Source organism: Panthera onca, chromosome B1 (genome assembly GCF_046562875.1).
Source record: "Panthera onca isolate mPanOnc1 chromosome B1, mPanOnc1 haplotype 2, whole genome shotgun sequence".
NCBI classification, from domain to species: Eukaryota; Metazoa; Chordata; class Mammalia; order Carnivora; family Felidae; genus Panthera; species Panthera onca.
In genome coordinates this window covers 169,558,677-169,578,602 of record NC_138342.1, presented here as the reverse complement: position 1 = coordinate 169,578,602, position 19,926 = coordinate 169,558,677, and the positions used below count along the sequence as shown (strand labels likewise).

The following is a 19,926-nucleotide window of genomic DNA, read 5'->3' as shown; positions in this document are numbered from 1 at the left end:
CAGCAGTTAACCTGTACAGGCCTCACTGCCTGCTCCTCTCTTCTAACGCAGAGAGGTTCTTAGGGGTGAGGAGGCCAACATGGCCCTGGACCCCAGGCAGCTTCTGAGGCACTAAGGACCTGAATTCTGACTTTGGGAGACCCAAAGTGAGCCGTTTACCTGGAACTCAGTCCCCTTCTCAGCTAAGACGGGTTTGCTCTGCCTGGACCCTCTCCAGCCCTCATCTAGGATTAACCTACCTAGCCTGATTAGCCTTCAGGACTTGAATTACACATTGGTGTCTCCTAGAAGCCTTCACTAAAACCCATGGGCAGCTTGCAGGAGCCCCTTATAGGCAGCCACAGTGCCCTGTCCTTTTCCAACCTATGTTATTACTTAGTTGCCAGTTACTTCTCTCTCTAGGTAAGTAGCTCTGGGAGAGAATAAGGGCAGGATCCTTACTTCTTTTTCATGGTTGTATCTTTTAGGTTAACACAGTGCCTGGCACATTGCAGGAGCTCAGTGAATATTTGTTAAATGACCAAGTAAAAAGAATGGGACCATTCACATCATCTGGGTTCCGTAGAGGGGAGCAGAGGGAAAGACTGGGAGACATGGAGCAATCCTTACTCTTTTTTTCTCTTTTGTTGGTTAAAGCTACAGAACATTTCCAACCTGAAAAGCACCTGTTTATATTCAGAGCCCTATGCCATCTCACAGAAGGGAATAGATCCATTTGTTTCTTTGTTTGTAACAGGTAAGGCATGTGCAGGGTACAAAATTTCAAAGATATTAAAGACCATACAGTGAATGTAAGTCTCCCCAGACTTCAGATGACCCCATGGCTCCTTCTCCCATCAACAAATACTGCTACTGTCTCTGGATTAGAAATCTCTTTACAGACAGAAAAACTGAGGCAATAACAAGGTTAAGAGGCACGTGTAGTAAGCGAATGAGAATTTTACAAGCCAGTGTCTCAGGCAGAAAACGCACCCGGGGGTTCCCACGCCGCCGGCACAGGCTGAACCCCAAGCCCCGTGAGGCAATACCCCAGGTCGCGGGCCGGGGCAAGTGCGCGGGACGCCCGCCGCCGCGGAAGGGTTAACTCCCCGAGCCCCGCCCACCCCCGCCTCTTCCGGGCACAGTGGGCGGGGTTCACGTCACTTCCTGGAGACTGGCTGAATCCGGAAGTGATCCCTGAGGACCCTGTAGCGGCCGAGGACCCCGGCAGCAGGGCCAGGTTCAGGACCATGAGCTGGTGAGTGAGGCCGGGACAGCACAGCCGCTGGAGCCCCAGGCCCGCCGTGCGCCTTGCCCGCGCCCACCTGAGTCCCTTCGCCCCCGCTGCCTGCCTTGCCCACACGGACCCTCCACCCAGGGTCGTTCGAGGGCCCTTCCTCCGGTGCTTTCCCGGAGGCTCCGTCTGTCGGCAGGACTCACCGGGATATGGGGCGGGGGATCTCCTTGGCCTGGAATCCTGCGTCTGTTTCCTGACTCTTTCTCTTCCAAGCTCGTCCCGTCTTTTCCCAGCTGCTTGAAGTGAGGAACTTTCCTGTCTCCTCCTCTTGTAAATATCCGCTGAGGTGGAGTAAATGCCTTCTTTCTCCCTGTGGGCATCTTTTCACCGCTCCCGCGGCCCCAGAGCTGTAGCCCTCACTGGCAGTCTGGGCCCAGTTCACTGATCAAAAAGCCACTCGCTTTCAGATGACTAGCCTTTGCACCACTTGACAGTCTTCAAAGGACAAAACTTGCTTCTCTTTTGGAAAGGTCCAGAATTGAACACCCACACCCACACTCCCAGTGTGGGATTGGACTAGTTTTAATCATTTCCAGGGCCATTACCCACTCACTGCTTTCTCTTGAAAATAGCGGTTGGTAAGCTTAAACATTATGGGGACTAGCAGGCCATGAGAAAAGACGCTAGGAGTCTCAGAGATGTAGAGTCACGACTCCAGAGTTGGAAGGTACGTTGCTATATGTGCTAGGTTCATGGTAGATACTTCATAATATTTAATGGTTGATTTATTTTGTAAGACTCAGTTTGCCCAAAGGGCCTTACCTTCAGGCCCAAGGACCTGCATATCCATAATGCGAAACCTCAGAGGATCCAGCCGTAGTTTGCTTGTCTGAATACATTGACCCCACCCCCCCGGGGATGTACAAGATGAATCAAACCTTTTGGAATCCAAGATCCATTAGCATCGGGAACATGTTTGCCACTCTGTCCTCATAGTCTAGCTGTTTCTTTTCACAAAGTAAATGTGTGATAACTAGTCATGAATGAATGAAGATAGTAGAGTATCCTTCAGGAAGGCTCTTAACGGACTCACATTTGACCATTAGTGGAGACTAAGCTCTGGCGACAAGCAGCTAATGTCAGTCAGTGTTCAGGACAATTCTGTAATACAAAATTTAAACCATTTCTGTCCCCTCCTCCCTCCTGTTTCTTAGACAAAGATTGATGGACAAACGTTGGACAGTTGGTGCCTGCACACGAGGGCAGCCTGGAGCAGTGCCCTAATAAGCCCCAGTAGGAACTGCTCCTTTTCCCTCCACCTTAGCTCCAGGAGGCCGATACGGGGCTAGAGCCTTGAAAGTTAGCTAACTTTCCCATCTTGTTATAACCTAGTTAACGATGGGCGAAGTAGCAATCCTTCAGTTCCCTTTCCTAGAGGAATTACTTCCTTAAAATGTCAGCCTGGGTCTCCCAGCCTTGTGATACAGATGTCCTCTTGCCTGCTGCACCTTGAATCGTTGGAGTTCTCTTGCTTAATTTTTCAAGGTAAGAAAGCAGGAAGTTCAGTTGTTTTATATTGCTTACATTGGCATTTACAAATTTAAAAATAAATTGACCTTTTCTTCACAAATCGGGAGGAGAACAGAGCCCAGACCAGAGTAGAATATTCTCTTGGTGATCTGAGGCATGCTGTTCCCACCCATCTTGAAGAAGCTTTTTTCTGAAAAAGTAGTAGCCTATTTCCTGAGGTCTGTCAGGCTGCAGAGAATTGAAATTGACAACTAACTGTTCAGCAAAAGCTGCGATTTTTATCCTGTAGAATTAACTTATTAGTACATGTGCAGCTTGGCACCTCTTTGGACTGAGGGTCAGAACCAAAAGGGCGGCTTTGTCCCTCAAAGCTGAGATTCCTTTTTCTTCTTCTTTAGAGGGCGACTACGTCATCTCTTACGTGGACCCTGACCCTATCTCCCTGAGAGGGGAACAGCACCGGCGCCTGGGCACACAATCACACTCAGTTCCTGGCTCAATGGCTGGCAAAGGGACCAGGGCTGGGTCCTTCTGATTCACTCCTGGAGTGGTTTTCCTGCTCCCAGAATGAATCCATCCATTCATCCAAGACTGGAATTCTCAGTGGGGGAAGAGACCAGAGTGACGTAGAGCCATCATGGGAGGCCGATGCCCAAGGTCGAGTTCACCAAGCACATGGGGTATGCCAAGCCATCATTGAATAAGGCCTAGGGGCACTCAGCCCCTGGTCCCCAGAGGGTAACCATTGTTCTGGGCTAGGCCAGGCTTTCAAAATGTCACAGTGAGAAATGTCCAATATTGATGCCCTTTGCACACTGTGGATTTTGCATGAAGAGTAAGAGGTCTTTGTTCCCCGCTTCCTCTGTGCATGCAGCCCGCCCACCCCGTTTGTTTTGTGGGTACCTGCTGCCTTCCTGTTCATCTACCCATGCATTCACCCACTGACCACCCACGTGTCTTTAAGCCAGGCTGTCCAGTGGTGTGCCCTGCGAGGAAGGAGGCATTTTATGTTCATATGTCAGATCACTGATTCACCATTTGGGCTTAAGTCAGGTGCTTCCCTCTCCTCTCCTTCTGCTGGTCTCCTCTCTCTTCTTATGTGTATGTGTCTTTATTATTGTATGGAGGGAGAATTCAACAGAATTAAGAAGAATCTGGCTTATTTACCTGGCTTCGCTGTCATCAGGGGTTATAGCCTTCCCTGGAACCACATGCCTTGATGCTCTTTGGGTTCAAGGTCAAGGAAAAAAGTAGTCCTGGAGGAAATCTTCCTATACTAGGGATCCAGAGGTTTGACTCAGAATGAAGGAAATTAGAGTCAGTGCAGAAAAATGTGGCTGGGAAGTAGAGGGCTGAGTTCAGGTTCTGGTTCCCTCCTTCACAGTGTGGCCTGGTCAGGCATTTAACCTTCCTCGGTCTTGTTTTCTCCACCTCTGACATGGAATGGATAATCCAAGCTGACGCTGCCACCCAAGCCTGTTGTGAAAAAAATGGAGACTATGCAAATATGATTGTTTTCTGACTCTTCTGGGCTCTTCTACCTCTGTCTGCCCCTTAAATATTGGTATTCCTTGGGACCTGTCCCCCCCATGTTCTCACCCTATATGCCCTCCCCATCATCTTCAGGATAAAGGCCTGACTCTGGGCCGTAACTTATAAGGCCTTTCTGGATCTGGCTGTCCACATTACTCCTGTGTCTCAGCTTTCCCCGGCCTCTCGTGCCTCTGCCCCTCTATATGCATTGTTCCTCTGCTGCAATGCCCTTTGCTCCCACCCCTCGCCGCCTCATCCACCAGGCCAAGGTGCACTCATTCTTCCAGAATAACGGCAGGCTTTGCCTCTTCTGAGGGTCTCCCCTGAACAGCCCCCCACACCCCACTAAACTGAGCCGGGTCCCCTTGCTCTGACCCTCATTAGCATCTGGACTTGAATCGTTGGTTTACTTGTCAGTGACCCCCTAGTCTGCAAGTTACTGAGAAAGGGACTGTGGCTTGGTCATCACTATATCCCTAGTAGTATTCCCAGCAATCAGTGCATGTTTACTGAATGTATGAATGAGCACTTTTTTTTCCATTTCCTGGCTTGCCTCAGCTCAGGAAAAGTTTTCAGATAAAAATGTGCAGAACCTATAAGCCACTTCCTCAAATGAAGAGCCTCTAAGCGTGCTGTTGTTAAATCAAAGAGGGAAGAAGTGTCCTCAGCGCCTCCCTGAGGCTGTCTCTGATTGTTCTCTCCTCTCTCCTCTCCACCCCCTCCCCAAACTATCCTCTTCCGAACTTGCATAGAACTCCTGTAGCACTTCCACATCCTTCCAGGGACCAAAAACGTGTTCCTCTCCCACACAGACTCCATGGCGGCAGGATCTACAAGTTCTTCACGTTTGTGTATGCGCACTGTTTGCACATAGTAAGTACCTAGTCAGTAATTGTTAAATGAAGTTAATGGACTACAAAGGAAAGAAGGTAAACTGCTGGGTTAGTCTGAACCATCCATTCTGTTTCAAACATGTTCTCAGTGGAATCTCTTTTCCCTCTAGTATTACTCTTGCTATCATGCATTCGTATAGTGCTTTCACCTTTTCAAGTTACCTTCCCATCCATTATCTGATTTCGTCCCCACATCTACCCTTGGCAGTATGTAGTTCGGGTCTTATTATCTCCCTTTGACAAGTTATTAGAATTCACTCACGGAGTACCTGGGAGAGCTAGAACTAAAATCTGAGTATTCTCTGTGCTTGAAAAGTGGAAGACCATTCCCAAGCTGATTGGGTCCCAAAGGACGCTATTTTACTTTGCTGGTCTGTATGAACACTACCAGGTTGGTAGTGAATTACAGGAAGTTGTCAGTTTTCACATGTAAAGTGAAGAGGAAGTCCTGTGTCCTGCAGACCTCCAGGTGTTCTGGACCATGTCAGCTTTGTGGTACTCTGAGGCCTCCCCGCCTTGGGTGGCCCTCCCACTCACTTCGGACAGGCCAGACTCCCCCCAGGCTTTTTCTTCTATACAGAGCATGGTCATGCCCAGAAGGCAGGGACCCCCTGGAAGAGCCTGTGAGACCCTGTATTTGACGTTGCTTTGGGCACAAATGTAAAACATCTCACTCTTGTTCCAGCTGTTTGTAATGAGAGGGGAAGGGGCTCTTTCCAGATTTGGGAGTAGTTGGAAAGAGGCAAGTATGTTGAATCCCACAGCTTCTTCATCAAGGATGTTTTCTTCTGTGTTACACTCTTGACGTACATGTGTTGAAGTGGCTTTGGAGTTGGCAGTTAAGCTGTTGCTTCCCCAAACCCACTATTTTGGTAGTTAGTCCATTAAACAGGACCCAGTATAACATGTTGCACACAGATAATGCTCAATAAAATTTTTGTTGATTTAATGCTCATTGAACATTTATAATGTACTAGGGCCTGTGCTGATACTTAATACTGGTGGACAGTCAGAAGGCTGTAAGAATCGATACTTATCTTCAGCCAGTGTCTGGAAAGTGCCCGGGATTCATAGGAATGACAGCCAATAAATGTTGGTGTGGCATCGTCAAGAAAGATTTCAGAGGATGTGATTTGTTACAGTGGGGGGCGAGGGGTCCACATTAGAAGAATAGTGTGGAAAAGGTGTGTGGAGACGGAATGCATCAAGAGTATTTGGGGTGGATGGTCAGGAGACCAGCTTGGGTTTAGCAAGTAGTGATTTGGGTAGAGGCTTCGTTGATGGTGGTTGGGGCCCCACTGTCAGTACTCTGAGTGCCATGCTGAGGGACTGACATTGAGCTTAAGCTTTTGAAATTTGAAGGTTTTGAGCAAGGAAGTGGCATGGGGAAATCAGTGAGTTAATCAGATTAATTTGGCAACAGTCTGTACTTCAGGCCAGAGGAAGAATGGAGCCAGGGGGCTAACTTGGACAGTGGCTTCCAAAACTTTTTGACCACAACTTGCAGTTAGAAATACCTTTGAGGGGCTCCTGGGTGGCTCAGTCAGTTAAGCGTCAACTCTTGCTCAGGTCTTGATCTCAAGGTTGTGAATTCAAGCCCCATGTTAGGCTCTGCGCTGGGCATGAAGCCTAAAAAAAAAAAAAAAAAAAAAAAAAGGAGAAGAAAGGAAAGAAAAAAACCTTCATTATTGCAGCACACAAAAACATTTATACTTCAAATAAAAGTTTCACATGGTATATGTGTGATGCATTCCTATATTTTCTATTATGTTCTATTTCATTTTTAAAGAATGATGCATTTCAATTGATCCCATGTCTAATTTGGACCCGGTGTGTTGTGGGCAAACACACTGGAATAACGTATAGCAGTTTACATGATTGATGAGTGATCCCATTTAGAAACACACTGATCTAGGTGTTTATTACAAATATTCAGGCTATAAGCTAATAGCTATGACTCCGTGTTGTTGGTTTACTTAGTTGTTTTTCGTGGGTTATAATAAGAAATACGGAAGGGGCAACTATGAAGAGCACCAGCAATGTACTTTATAAGAACTTAATCCATAGATGTGAAAAACGTCATCACTTTATAGAAAAGAAAACCCAAATGGACAAAAGCCTATACCAAGATGTTGGTTTCTTAGTAATCAGGGAAAAGCAGATTAAAGTAACAATGAGATGCCATTTCACAGCCATCTGGCTGGCAAAAATTTTAAAGTCTGGCAATGCCAAGTATCTAAGGATGAGAATCAGGGGGAGCTCCCATCCACTGGCATCGGGTGCAGGGTGGCGTAGAGCGTGGAGGTAAAAATTGACACAATACAATCACTTTGGAGATTTCTACAGTCACCCAGAGAAACCTGAGCTCTCCTGCAGCAGGTGAGTGCAGGGGAGTATTAGTTGCTTCATTGTTCATAGATGTCCAGCCTATGTGTGCTGTCTTTACATAATGAAACACGTAGTCAAAATGAATGAAGTGCAGCTATATCTATCAACACGGACAAATCTCAGAAACAGAATGCTGGTCATAAAAAGTTAGTTTCAAAGTAATACATTCAATATTGTGCTATTTTTATAAAGTTCAGACCTATAAAACCATACTGTATTGTGCTCACGGATTTAAACAAATGTAGTGAAAGGGTGAGAATAATACATACTAAATTCAGGGTCGTGGTGACCGCTAAGGTCATGAGGAGAGACAAGGAAATGGAATCAGACTGTAACACTCAGGGAGCATCAACAGTATCTGAGCTGTTACGTTGCTTAAAGAATAAGATTTGAAGCAAGTGTGGCTCAGTATTGTAAATGCGGTAACAGTAGGTGAATACAGGAGTATTTATTATGTATTCTAACTTTCTGAGTGTTGGCAATATTTTATAATACTCTCTGTTAACTTTTGTCATGCCTAGCCTGACTGCCATCACGACTAGAGCTGACCTCACCGCTCATAGCAAGGGAATTATTGCCTCCTACGGCCGGTAGGTGAGGATGTCCCAAGACAGTGGGCCTAGGAGCAAGTTTCCGAGTTTCCATCTCAGCCCTCCTCCTCCTCCTCCTCCTCCTCCTCCTCCTCCTCCTCTTCCTCCTCCTCTTCCTCCTCCTCTTCCTCCTCCTCTTCCTCCTCCTCTTCCTCCTCCTCTTCCTCCTCTTCCTCCTCCTCTTCCTCCTCCTCTTCCTCCGTTCTGCTTCCAAACCTTCAGCAGATAAGAGAAAAGGTAGACTGAAAGCTCTTTGTACAATCCTTCGTTGGTAAGAGACAGAAGTGAACATGAGATTAGAGCTCGTGCCTCAGAAGCTAAACAACTGGCCCGGCACTTCGCAGTCTGTGGGCATCTGAGCCACCGTGGCCCCATCAGCATGGAAAGCAGGCCCCTGAGGCTTGTCTCCGGCTTGTGGATTAAGCAGGAGAAGACTTTCACCTCGCAATGCCTTCTGTTTCCCTTTTATAACATGGAGAACCCATTTTCTAAAGAGCTACAAAATAAACAAACAACCTCCCTCCCTGAATTGCCTTCTTTCCTCCCTTTTCTTGACCTTTAGATGCTCCATCAGCCTCCAGACTTCTGTCACAGATCCTTTTACTACTTGGGAGGAAGTCCCCATTCATTGTTGGCAAATGGATTCACTTGGGGGGCCTGGCAGTGGCTGATTGCCCCCCAAACAGAAAAGAATTGTTTCAGGTTTCCTAACCATACTTACCTCTGTGTAACTGAGTGTGAGCCACTCCCTCAGGCCTCAGTTTGATCTTCATCATCAAAATATCACCACCACTGCCTTTACTGCCAGTATTTACAGGCTGCTGACCTACGACAGGATCTGTTTTGAGCACTAAACTCATTTGGCCTTCACGGCGACCCCACATGATAGCTATGTTATTGTCCCAGTCTATAGACAGGGAAACTGAGAGACAGAAAGGTTAGGTAACTTGTCCGAAGCCTCACAGCTGGCGGCTGGCAGAGCAAGGACTTAAAGCCAAGCAGTGTGGCTCCAGAGCACGCCCCCCTATCCAGCGCACTGTCTCTTGTGAGGAGTACAGGAGTGGACCGCTTTAGATGAGCGGATGTTTCTGAAGTACCCAGCCCAAACCAGCAATAGTAGATGCTCCATAAATGGTCACTTTAATTGGATGATTTCTGTGATCTCACGTTCTGTGAGATCACACTGACCATTCTGTGATTCATTCTGTCTAAACTTCTCAGAGGTCAGCGTGGGGAACAGTGGAGAAGAAGGGATCACAGCTGAGCTGGGGGACTGTTCTAGTCCAAGTGACAAGTCAGCCAAGTCACAGAGTCATGCCTTTTATTTTTAAACACACACATACCTCCTCGGACTGGTGGCGAGTAGGGTAGTGTGTGTTGCTCTGGTTTTAGATGTGGCTAATTTCGAGGAAGGACTGCGGTGGGGGGTGAGAGGGGGCGCTGTGGTCAGAGGTGCTGGAAATGGGTATTTTGCAGCTCAGTTCATTTCCCCTTGTGATGGGGTCTCTCACGTCCTTGCTCAGGCTGAACTTCGTGTGGCCGGTTGGCATCATGGCCAGCTGGCCCTGCAGAGGGGATGACACCCAGCAAGCAGCTGTTCTGCCGGAGCCGGCTGCCTCTCCAGAAGCCCTGTCCGGCACCCGGCTCTCTGTTCTCTCTCCCAGTGTCAAGGTGGTGATAGCCTTGGTGGGGCCTCAGACCAGGGAAGGCAGTGACCCAAGGACAGGGTAACAGAAGGGCCGGGACGGGGGAGGGGCTTGTCCTTCCAGCCTTCAGAAGCTGCTGCCTCTCGCCCACCTTCCTGCTCTTGCCGAGACAGTGACTCAGGCCCAGACCACTCCCCGGGGAGCCAGGATTTCAGCCACTATCAGCTGCCGCCTACTCTTTGCTCAGCCCTCCCTCCGTTCTCACCTCCCTCACCTCCTCCCTGCCCCCAAAACTGTGATCCATCAGAAAGTGTGGGGTGGCATAGACTGAATCATTTCAGGGTTCTTGCCACCCCCAAGCCAGGCCGAGGCTTATTCACATTCAGCAGAAATGAATTCCAGAGGCCAAGGTGAAGACCAGGGAAGAATGTGTAGGTTTCAGCTTCTTTCCACTCATCTTTGTAATGGAAGCAGAGGACTCTCCAAAGAAGGCGGGGCTAAGGGATCTGCTGGGGTGACCAGGGGATCCCCACCCAACTGCCATCTGGGCCTGCCTCTTGTCTCAGCCTCTGCAGCAGAGGGGGTGGGGAAGCAAAAGATTGAGAAACCTAGCAAATTGAAAATGCAAAAGAGCTGTTTTTGTAAATAGACATTACACAAGAGCAGGAGCTTTTTTGGAAAGGTTTTACTGAGACAGACAGAATTAGCCAACTGGCATCGTGCTGCTAATAGAGATATTTACTGTTTGAAAAAGTGTATTTGTAGCTTTGGAGAACATCCTGTTGACTTTTCTTTATTGTGAAAGTAAATCTTTCCCCCTTTCCCTCTGTATACATAGAACTTTTTTTCTGTTTTGAGGTGGGGCATGTTGGAGGTTGGAGGAGAGTACGCTTGAGAGAACTGCTCTCTGCATTTTGTTGCTCAGACCAAAATATCCCTGCTCCTGCCCTCCGGTGCTCATATTTACGGAATGGCAAGTAGAACCAAGTAAGGAATCCTACTCCAGAGGCCGGGAGCTCAGAGCCCTCTTGATTTCTTCCAGGGCAGAGACATCCTGTGGGGAGCAGGCCCTGTCTTCTCTCCGGACCTCTGCTTACCCACCCCATGCCAAGGGGAGAGCCTGAGGAAAGCTGTGAGGAGGAGGGGAACTGAGGTCCCGAGGCCCAGTGAGCCTTCCCGGGTCCTGGAGGACTGTCAGCCTCGATCCACCACCCCAGTTGGGCCGAGGAGCCACTGCGATGCTGTTGCTCTTGCCACACGCCTTCCAGAGCAGCTGTCTGTCCCGAAGAAGTCCCTAGAGCCACAGGGGGAGATCAGGGAGGCAGTGGCAAGAAGAGGCAGAAGAGCTGCTTGAAGGGTGGCTGTTTTGCTCTTTCTACTCGCTTTCCCGTCGCCACCTTTGACTGCTTCAGTGGTGGTGGGGCACCTGCCCCAGTTTTCTGGCCCTTCCTCCGACAGAGGGGAGCATATCGACCATTTGGCAGCCTTGGAATAAGCCCAGGAGACTCTTCTCCCTTCATATTTCCTCTTAAGCTCTTTGAAATGTTGGTTTTCCCTAAACCCACACTCTGATAACATCACCTGGCTTTACTGTGGACGCCAAAGGCCACCTCCGTTTCCTCGGTCTCCACGAGTACACTTTCCCCTTTCTAGCTTTTGTTTGAGTTGGATAAGGACTGGGAGACCCAAAGACAGTGATATTACCTTTATTTGTTCTTTCTAAAGCCTTATCTGAGAGTAACTTTTTTCAGGAAACTTAAATTAGAGTATGGTATTATATAGGGCCCTTGGGGCCATGTACTTGTTTATTTGTTGAATCATTTATCCAGTGTTTACTGTGTGCGCAAAACTAGACCATGAGCTCCATGAGATCATAGAATGAGTTCGTCTTGTTCATCCTGATATTGCTAGAACCTAGCAGAGTTCTAGGCATAAAGGAGGCCCTCGATAAATATTTACCGAACATCCATTCAACGAAAGGTTGAAAATAACACTGTACCTTGTACGGTACTTACAGGAGTTGCAAAGAACCGTAACATTCAGTCCCTGCACTTGAGGGGCTTATGTGGCATAATCAGAAAGCAAGATGCATACACAGCAAAGCTAGTTAACCTGACCCTTTACCAAGCAGAGTTTTCTTCAGTAAGGAAGCAGTGGCTCGGTCTTAGGAAATACATTCGCACAGTTCATCACAGTACTGGGTCAAAGAGAGCAAACTGGTCATCTAAATGTATGCTGAAAAAGGCACTGTGATATAATTTAAAAATCCAATCTTTGTGTCTTTTAGGAAACTAGGAACAAAAAGATATTTCCTTGCTATTAGAAGTCTTTCTGAATGGAACCAGTAGCCTTCTTCCTATTTAATAGTGAAAGATCAGATTCGAACCATTCTTACTAAAGTCAGAAACATTTTTCTCCAATTTCTGGCCAATGCTATAACACACAAGACAAGAAGTGGGTATGAAACATTGAGAAAGAAAAGGGAAATTTTATCATTATTTTCAAGTGATATGACTTGGCTATTTAGAAAATCTAATTCTGGGGGTTTTTTCCTACCTGAGTTTCTCAGGCTGTATAGCTTAAGTATATAGGTGTGATGAATGGTTTCAGGGTAAATATTTAATACCCAATGGCTTTCCTGTGTACCAGGACAATAAAATGAGAAAGAGAATTCCATTTGCAGTACAACCAAAAATTAAAAATCTCGTGGAATGTACCTAAGACCTGTGTAGGGCTAAAAATTTCACATATAAGTGTTACTTTGGGATCTTGGTATTAAACAAAATAAAAGTAGAGGACCTATATGGAAAAACTCTTAAGACTAAAAGACCTAATAAAAAGACTTGAATAAATGGAAAGAAATGTTATGGCCCTGAATGAGCAAATGTAGTATTTGTAAAAATGTAAGATCTTCAGAAGTTAATCTATAAATATAATGCATTTTCAGTAATAAGTATCTTGATTTTGGAGGGGGGCGCACCACCTATGATTTTGAGGTTCATCTTAAAAAGTAACACAGGGGAGGGGCGCCTGGATGGCTCTGTCGGTTGAGCTTCTGACTTCGGCTCAGGTCACCATCTCATGGTTTGTAAGTTTGAGCCCTGCGTCGGGCTCTGTGACAGCTCAGAGCCTGGAGCCTGCTTCGGATTCTGTGTCCCACTCTCTCTGCCCCTCCCCCACTTGTGTTCTGTTTCTCTCTGTCTCTCAAAAATAAATAAATAAATGTAAAAAAAAGTTAAAAAAAAAAAAAAGTAACACAGGGGCACCTGGGTGGCTCAGGAGGTTGAGCATCCAACTCTTGATTTTGGCTTAGGTCATGATCTTGCAGTTTATGAGATTGAACCCCATGTCGGGCTCTGCACAGAGCCCTCTTGGGATTCTGTGTCTCCCTCTCTCTCCGCCCCTCCCCCCCAAATAAATAAACTTATAAATAAATATTAAGACAAATTAAAATAGCCAGTAAATTACCTGAAAATGAAATGTAATGAGAAGAGATCTGTTTGTCTAGAAATTAAGAGCTGTTATAACCCTAAATAATTAAATCTGTGTTACTGGCCAAAGAGTAGACAGGTCTGTGGTATGGAATAGAAGTATTTAACCCTAATAAAATGATTTTTCAAAGATAGTTTATTTTTTAGATTATGTTAAAATAACTAAACAACTGACTGGCCAACATTCAAACTCTAAATGGAGTGATGATTTAAATATAAAAAATAAACCACTAAAATTCATATGAAAATGCAAGGGACACAGAGTAGCCAAAACAGTCTTGACCAAGTTGGAAAGCTCAATACTTCTCAATCTTGAAACTTACAACAAAAGTCCAATAATTAGGACATTGTGGTACTAGCATAGACACGTAGATCAATGGCATAGAATTAAGAGTCCAGAAATAAACCTTTACATTTATGGTCAGTTGATTTTTTTTTTACAAAGATGCCAGGACAGTTCAATGGGGAAGGGAGAGTCCTTTCGACGGCGTCAGGACAACTGGATATCCACATGCGAAAGAATAAAGTAGGACCCTTACTTCACACCATATACAAAAATTAACTCAAAATTGATCAAAGACCCAAATGTAAAAGCTAAAACTATGAAATCATAAAAGGAAAACATAGGGATAAGTCTTCATGACCTTGAATTTGGCAGAGAATTCTTAGATGTAATACCAAAAGCACAAACAACAAAAAAATGGATTAGACTTCTTCAAAACCTAAAATGTTTGTGCTTCAAAGCATACCATTAAAAGAGTGAAAAAAAAACCCTCAAAAGTGAGAGAAAATATTTGCAAATCATATATCAGATTAGGCACTTGTACCCTAAATAAAGAACTCTTACAGCTCAACAATAAAAGAAGATGGGGCGCCTGGGTGGATTAGTCAGTTAAGTGTCCGACTTCGGCCCAGGTCAGGATCTAATGGTTCATGGGTTCAAGCCCCACATCAGGCTCTCTGCTGACAGCTCAGAGCCTGGAGTCTGCTTCAGATTCTTCCTCTCTCTCTCTGCCCCTCTCCCGCTCATGGTCTCTCAAAAATAAGCAAACATTAAAAAAATAATAATAAATTTTTAAAAAGACAACCCATTTTTAAAATAGGCAAAGGGTTTGAATAGATGTTTCTCCAAAGAAGACCTACAAATGACTGCTAAGCATATGAAAAGATGTTCAACATCATTAGTCATTACAGAAATGCCAATCACACCACAGTGAAATAGCCCCCAGAGTGGCTAAGATAAAAAAGACAATGACAAGTGTTGGTGAGGATGTGGAGGAATTGGAAACTCCATACACTACTGTGGAAATGTAAAATGCGCAGCCACTTTGGAAAAGTCTGGCAGCTCCTCAGAAGGGTAAACGGGTAAACGTGGACTTACCATATGGCCCAGCAGTTTCACTCCGAGGTATATACCCAAGAACAATGAAAACATATGTCCACACAAAAATATGTACACAAATGTTCATAGGAGCAGCATTCATAATGGCCAAAAAGTAGAAACAACCCAAGTGACCACCGCTCAGTGAACGGATAAATGGATAAGTGGATGTGTGGCTAAATGTCGTGTATCCCTGCAATGGACTATTATTCTGTGATAAAAGAGGGATGAAGGACTGATACATGCCCAAACATGGATCATCCTGGAAAACATTTTGCTGATTGAAAGAAGCCAACACAAAAAGCTACTTATTGTATAATTCCATTGGTATGAAATGTCCAGAATAGGCAAATCCGTAGAGATAGTACATTACTGGTTTGCCTGTGGGCTGGAAGGAGAGGAGAAAACGGGGCATGATGCTAATAGATACAGGGTTTCTTTAGGGGTGATGAAAATGTCTTTGAAATTAGATCATGGTGATTGTTGCACAACTCTCTGAATATACCAAAAACAACCAAATTGTACACTTGATGAACGTTATGGTGTGTGGATTATACCTCAATAAAGCTCTTATTTAAAAATTAATAAACCAGCTTCGAAGCAAAGATGACAGATTGAATACGTACATGTAATTTATCTCCCTCACAAATCCCACAAAAAAAGCACAATAAAGTGATTTTTTTTTTTTTTTAAGGCATAGATCTACAAATTCAGGGAGGATAGAGACATCAACAACATTTGGGAATTGGAATGCAGTTGCATGCAGTAACTGACTTAGTTCCAGGAAAGCCAGATCCCAAACTGGCATTTAGGAAAACCACAAGCCATCATGACTTACATCACAGAATCCTCAAAGGGTCAGTAATCGGTGGCACTGGGTACTTCCAGAAGTGGGGTGAAGCCGAGCGCTCGGATCAGAAGAACTGGTTGAAAGCTGTTTCTGAGTAAGTTTAGAGCCCTGCCATCTCCTCTCCAACTTCGGTGTCCCTGGGAGACTGTCCCTGCCTCACCCTAGCAAAAGAATGAAGGGGCCCCACCCCTTGGAGAGTATGAGACAGGGAGTTCCTATACTAGGCACACAAAGGTGGATTTACTATGTAAAAACTATTTAATAAAATTTAAGCTTCAGGGCCCCTTGCTGGCATGGACCTTGTCCAAGACCCAGAAGGAACCTTAGCTGTGTGTTCACATGATCCTCTGTTTTTGCAAACATCAACAATGTGTTTATACTGCATTCAGTTAAGAAAACGTCTGCCTTCACTTCCTCCTTTTGCTACTTGATACTACCCCTCATGTCAGGCAGCTTTGGAGTAGCCTAGGCCTTTTGGGATGCGACTGGAGGGTTGAATTGGAAATATGCTGTTTTAGCTGCAGTTTGTAGACATTTTTTGAAAACTTTGATAAAACCGTGAGAAATTTCAGGTTCCTGAATTGGAAATATACAGAGGGCACCTCTTTTGGTGATCTTTAAATGTATTTAAAAACTAAGGGAAAGGGGTGCCTGGCTGGTTCAGTCAGTAGAACATGCGACTTGATCTCGGGGTTATGAATTCAAATCCCACATTGGATGTAGAGCTTAATTAAAAAAAAAAAAAGTTGTATGTCTTTCACAGTGTTATATAGATCCATTGTATCTCAATAAAGCTGGGGAAAAAATTTTAAAGAAGAAAAAAACTAAGGGAAAAGTTGGGTAAAAAATAACACAAAACAAAAGTGACACAGGTGAGCAGTTAAATCAAGAGATATTCTGAAATCAAAGTGCAACAAAACATTTTCAAATTGTACTCAAACCTAGTCATTCATTAAGAGAATGAGATCAGGGGTTTGCCTGGGTGGCTCAGTCGGTTAAGCATCCGACTTCAGCTCAGGTCATGATCTCGCAGCCCGTGAATTCAAGCGCCGCATCAGGTTCTGTGCTAACAGCTCAGAGCCTGGAGCCTGCTTCGGATTCTGTGTCTCCCTCCCTCTCCGCCCCTCCCTCATTTGCACTCTGTCTCTCTTTGTCTCTCAAAAATAAATAAACGTTTAAAAAAAATTTTTTAAGAATATTTCTTAAAAAAGAATGAGATCAGTTTTAAAGAGGAGCGATGGTTTGATAATCTAGTTAATAAAGAGGCACAAATCATTAGAACACATTGATAAAACAATTTAAAGTTCTTAACACGAAAGATAACGAAGATGACAAAACTCATGATGGGCCCTCCGCCAGCGACATCAGGAACAGAGAAGCTGGTTACCCCCATTAATTCAGAGAGTGGTTAAGAGTAGTCATTATACAAGAAACCTTGAAATGTGTCCTGAAATCTTACAGTTTATTTATGAAGGAAACGAGATTTTCCTAAGTTTTACAGCAAAATTTTTATTATATTTATATATTACTGGTAAGCTGGAAAAAAAAAGCTTTTCTGAACTGTCAATGATAGAAAACAAGTTTCAGTCAACCATACTAGAGGAAAGGCTGAATTACCTTTCTTTTCTCTACGAAAATGATGTTACCCACTCGGTGTCACATGAAGAGGCAATCATAGACTACGCAGCCAAAAAATGCAGGGAAATGAATACAGAGGTGTGTCAGGCAGACGATTAATAAAAATTTTAGGTTATTCTTGATTTTTTGATTTCATGTTATTTGTCAGCTTTTATAACTTGTAATTTATTATGTTCTTTTCTCTGTCTAAATAAACACTTTCATGCCAATTTTAATATTTTTTAATGTTTTTAAAAGATTTTATTTTTAAGTAATCTCTACATACAGCCTGGGGCCCAAATTCACGACCCTGAGATCAGGAGTCCCACGCTCCACAAACTGAGCCATCTAGGGGCCCCATCCAATTTTGATATTTGTAAATGCATTTTCTTTTTCTTTAAAAGGCATACAAAATCATATAAGCTTCGGGCCCACAAAGCACAGATCCACTGTAAGCCCAGCTGAGGGCAGGACTGCCATCCTGAAGGCAGGAGGGTGAAGTGAAGAAATGCGTGGGGAGTGCCAAGACAACCCTTCCCCTCCCCCATGGCACCTGCACGCATGGCATGTGCTCGAGTGACCTCTTCTACTCACTGAGCTCTCGGAACAACTCTGCTGGGCCTTTACTCCCATGGCGAGAGACTGAAAAATTCTCTAGGAAATCTTACCTGCCCGGGAGTACAGATACTGACATCAGGGGCTCCCCACAACACTGCTCAGCCAGGTCACTGCACACAGTACGCAGACAATATCTGAGCGCTCACAGCTTCTGATCAGCTGTCTTGTCTCCAGTCCCGTATGTGAGCAGACACCCAAGATTACCACACTCCCAAGGGGAGTGTTTAGTGTGAAAAATGGAGGCAAAAGCAGAAAACAACTTGAGGGGAAACTGAGACTGAAGGAAGGCAGAAGAAACTTTTTGTAAATCTGTCTATTAAGATCATCAGAGAGAGATGGGGCGCCTGGGTGGCTCAGTAGGTTGAGTGTCCGACTTTGGCTCAGGTCATGATCTCGCGGTCTGTGAGTTCGAACCCCCCGTCAGGCTCTGTGCTGACAGCTCAGAGCCTGGAGCCTGCTTTGGATTCTGTGTCTCCCTCGCTCTCTGCCCCTCCCCCGCTCATGCCCTGTCTCTCTCTGTCTCTCAAAAATAAAGAAACATTAAAAAAGAATTTTTTTAAAGATCATCAGAGAGAGAAGCCATCCATGAAATAAAACAAGATACCATAAAAAAAAAAAGGACATCCTGAAAAGTAAAAAGACCTCTCAGAAATTAAAAATATGATAGCAGAAATGAAAAACTTTACAAGTATTAGAAGATACGAAATGTTGAAAAATAAAGAAACTGGAGAAGCAACCAAGGTGGGTCAGCACTGGAATTACAAGAATTTCAGAAATAAATGGGGCACCTGGGTGGCTCAGTTGGTTAAGCATCCAAGTTCGGCTCAGATCATGATCTCATTGTTCATGGGTTCCAGCCCCGCACTGGGCTCTGTGCTGACAGCTCGGAGTCTAGAGCCTGCTTCAGATTCTGTTCCTCTCTCTCTCTCTCTGTTCCTCCCATGCTTGCTCTCTCTCTCTCTCCTTCAAAATAAATAAAATTTAAAAATTAAAAAAAAATGAATTTCAGAAATGAGAAACAGAGAAAATGGGGGAAGACACGAGCCACAACAAAGTTTTTTAAGCCCAGAACGAAAGATTACAAATTGCCAAATTGAAAGAATTTGGTGCGTATCCCAGCACAGTGAGTGCAATTAGACCCACGAGGTACATCACTGTGAAAGTTTATACCACCAGGGACAAACATGATTCAAGAAGCTTGCATGAAGAATGGGTAGGTTGCCTACAAAGGATAGAAATCGGAGTGCTTTAGACTTCACCACAATAGCACTGGGAAATGAGAAGCCAGGGAAGCAAAGTCTGTGAGATTCTGAAAGAAATGAAGTCCAACCTACATTCTATACCCAGTCAGACTAACTGGTGTGAGTCAGAGCAAAGAGGTTTTGGTTATGCAAAGTCTCAAAAGGTGATCTCACACACACTTTTACTCTGCCCAAACGAGGAGTAAACCAGCAAAGAGGAAGACCCGGATTCCAGGTGTCAGAATTCCTATAGGAGGCAGGAGAAGGGCGAGCCTGGGCCTCCAGCTCTACACCAGGGGCCGAGGCGACCCGTCCTGACCGGAGCAGCTTGGAGGCTGCCTCGGACACCGCTTCAAGAAGTGAATACCTGACACGAGTGAATGTATTAAGAGTAAATTTAGACAGTAAATACATAGAAAATTCAGCACATGAAAGAAAAAATGACAATTTTAGGAGCAAAAGCATGCAGTGTTATTAGTTACGTATTGCTGTGTAACAAATTCCCCCACAACTTAGCGTCTCCAAACAACAGTACCAGTTTCTACAGGTCAGGAATTTGGGAGTGGCCTAGCTGTGAGGCTTGGCTCGGAACTCTGCAGCTTCTGAAGGTTTGGCTGAGGCTGAAAAATCTGCTGGCTGCCACATGCAGGAAGGACAAGAAATCACATTATTCTCCCAACAGTTTACTTATTGATCTGACCAAATCACGTAACTGCATCGAGAAGAAGAGATTCGGATGTGCCTTTGTGTAACGGGTAGAAGCCTGCAAGAGCTTGGTCAGTTGGTTGGTTTCGTTAAATCTTCCCCTTGCAAAAGAAAAAGTCAGCAGCTAGTGCCTAAAACCTAACCAGAGATAGAAATAGACGCATTTTTATTTAGAGATACAAAGGTACGTGCCAAAAAACCCAGCAGAGTCGAAAAGTGCTTGTCTT

At 44.9% G+C, this 19,926-nt stretch overlaps 1 protein-coding gene across 2 annotated transcripts in view; it reads left to right on the top strand.

Moving 5' to 3' along the window:
• Window positions 1–1,050: 1,050 nt before the first annotated feature.
• BIN3 (bridging integrator 3) overlaps window positions 1,051–19,926 on the top strand; it is a 42,465-nt gene continuing 23,589 nt past the window's right edge. Inside the window, exons 1-2 of one of the 2 annotated variants that reach the window (XM_078445448.1) lie at window positions 1,165–1,237; window positions 5,092–5,152. Coding sequence is in view for 1 of the 2 variants with exons in the window: in XM_060653296.2 (XP_060509279.1) it covers window positions 1,230–1,237 (8 nt within the window). In the remaining variant the exon portion in view is untranslated. Of the gene's footprint in view, window positions 1,238–5,091; window positions 5,153–19,926 lie in introns of both variants that reach the window. The other variant, XM_060653296.2, reaches the window with a different exon arrangement.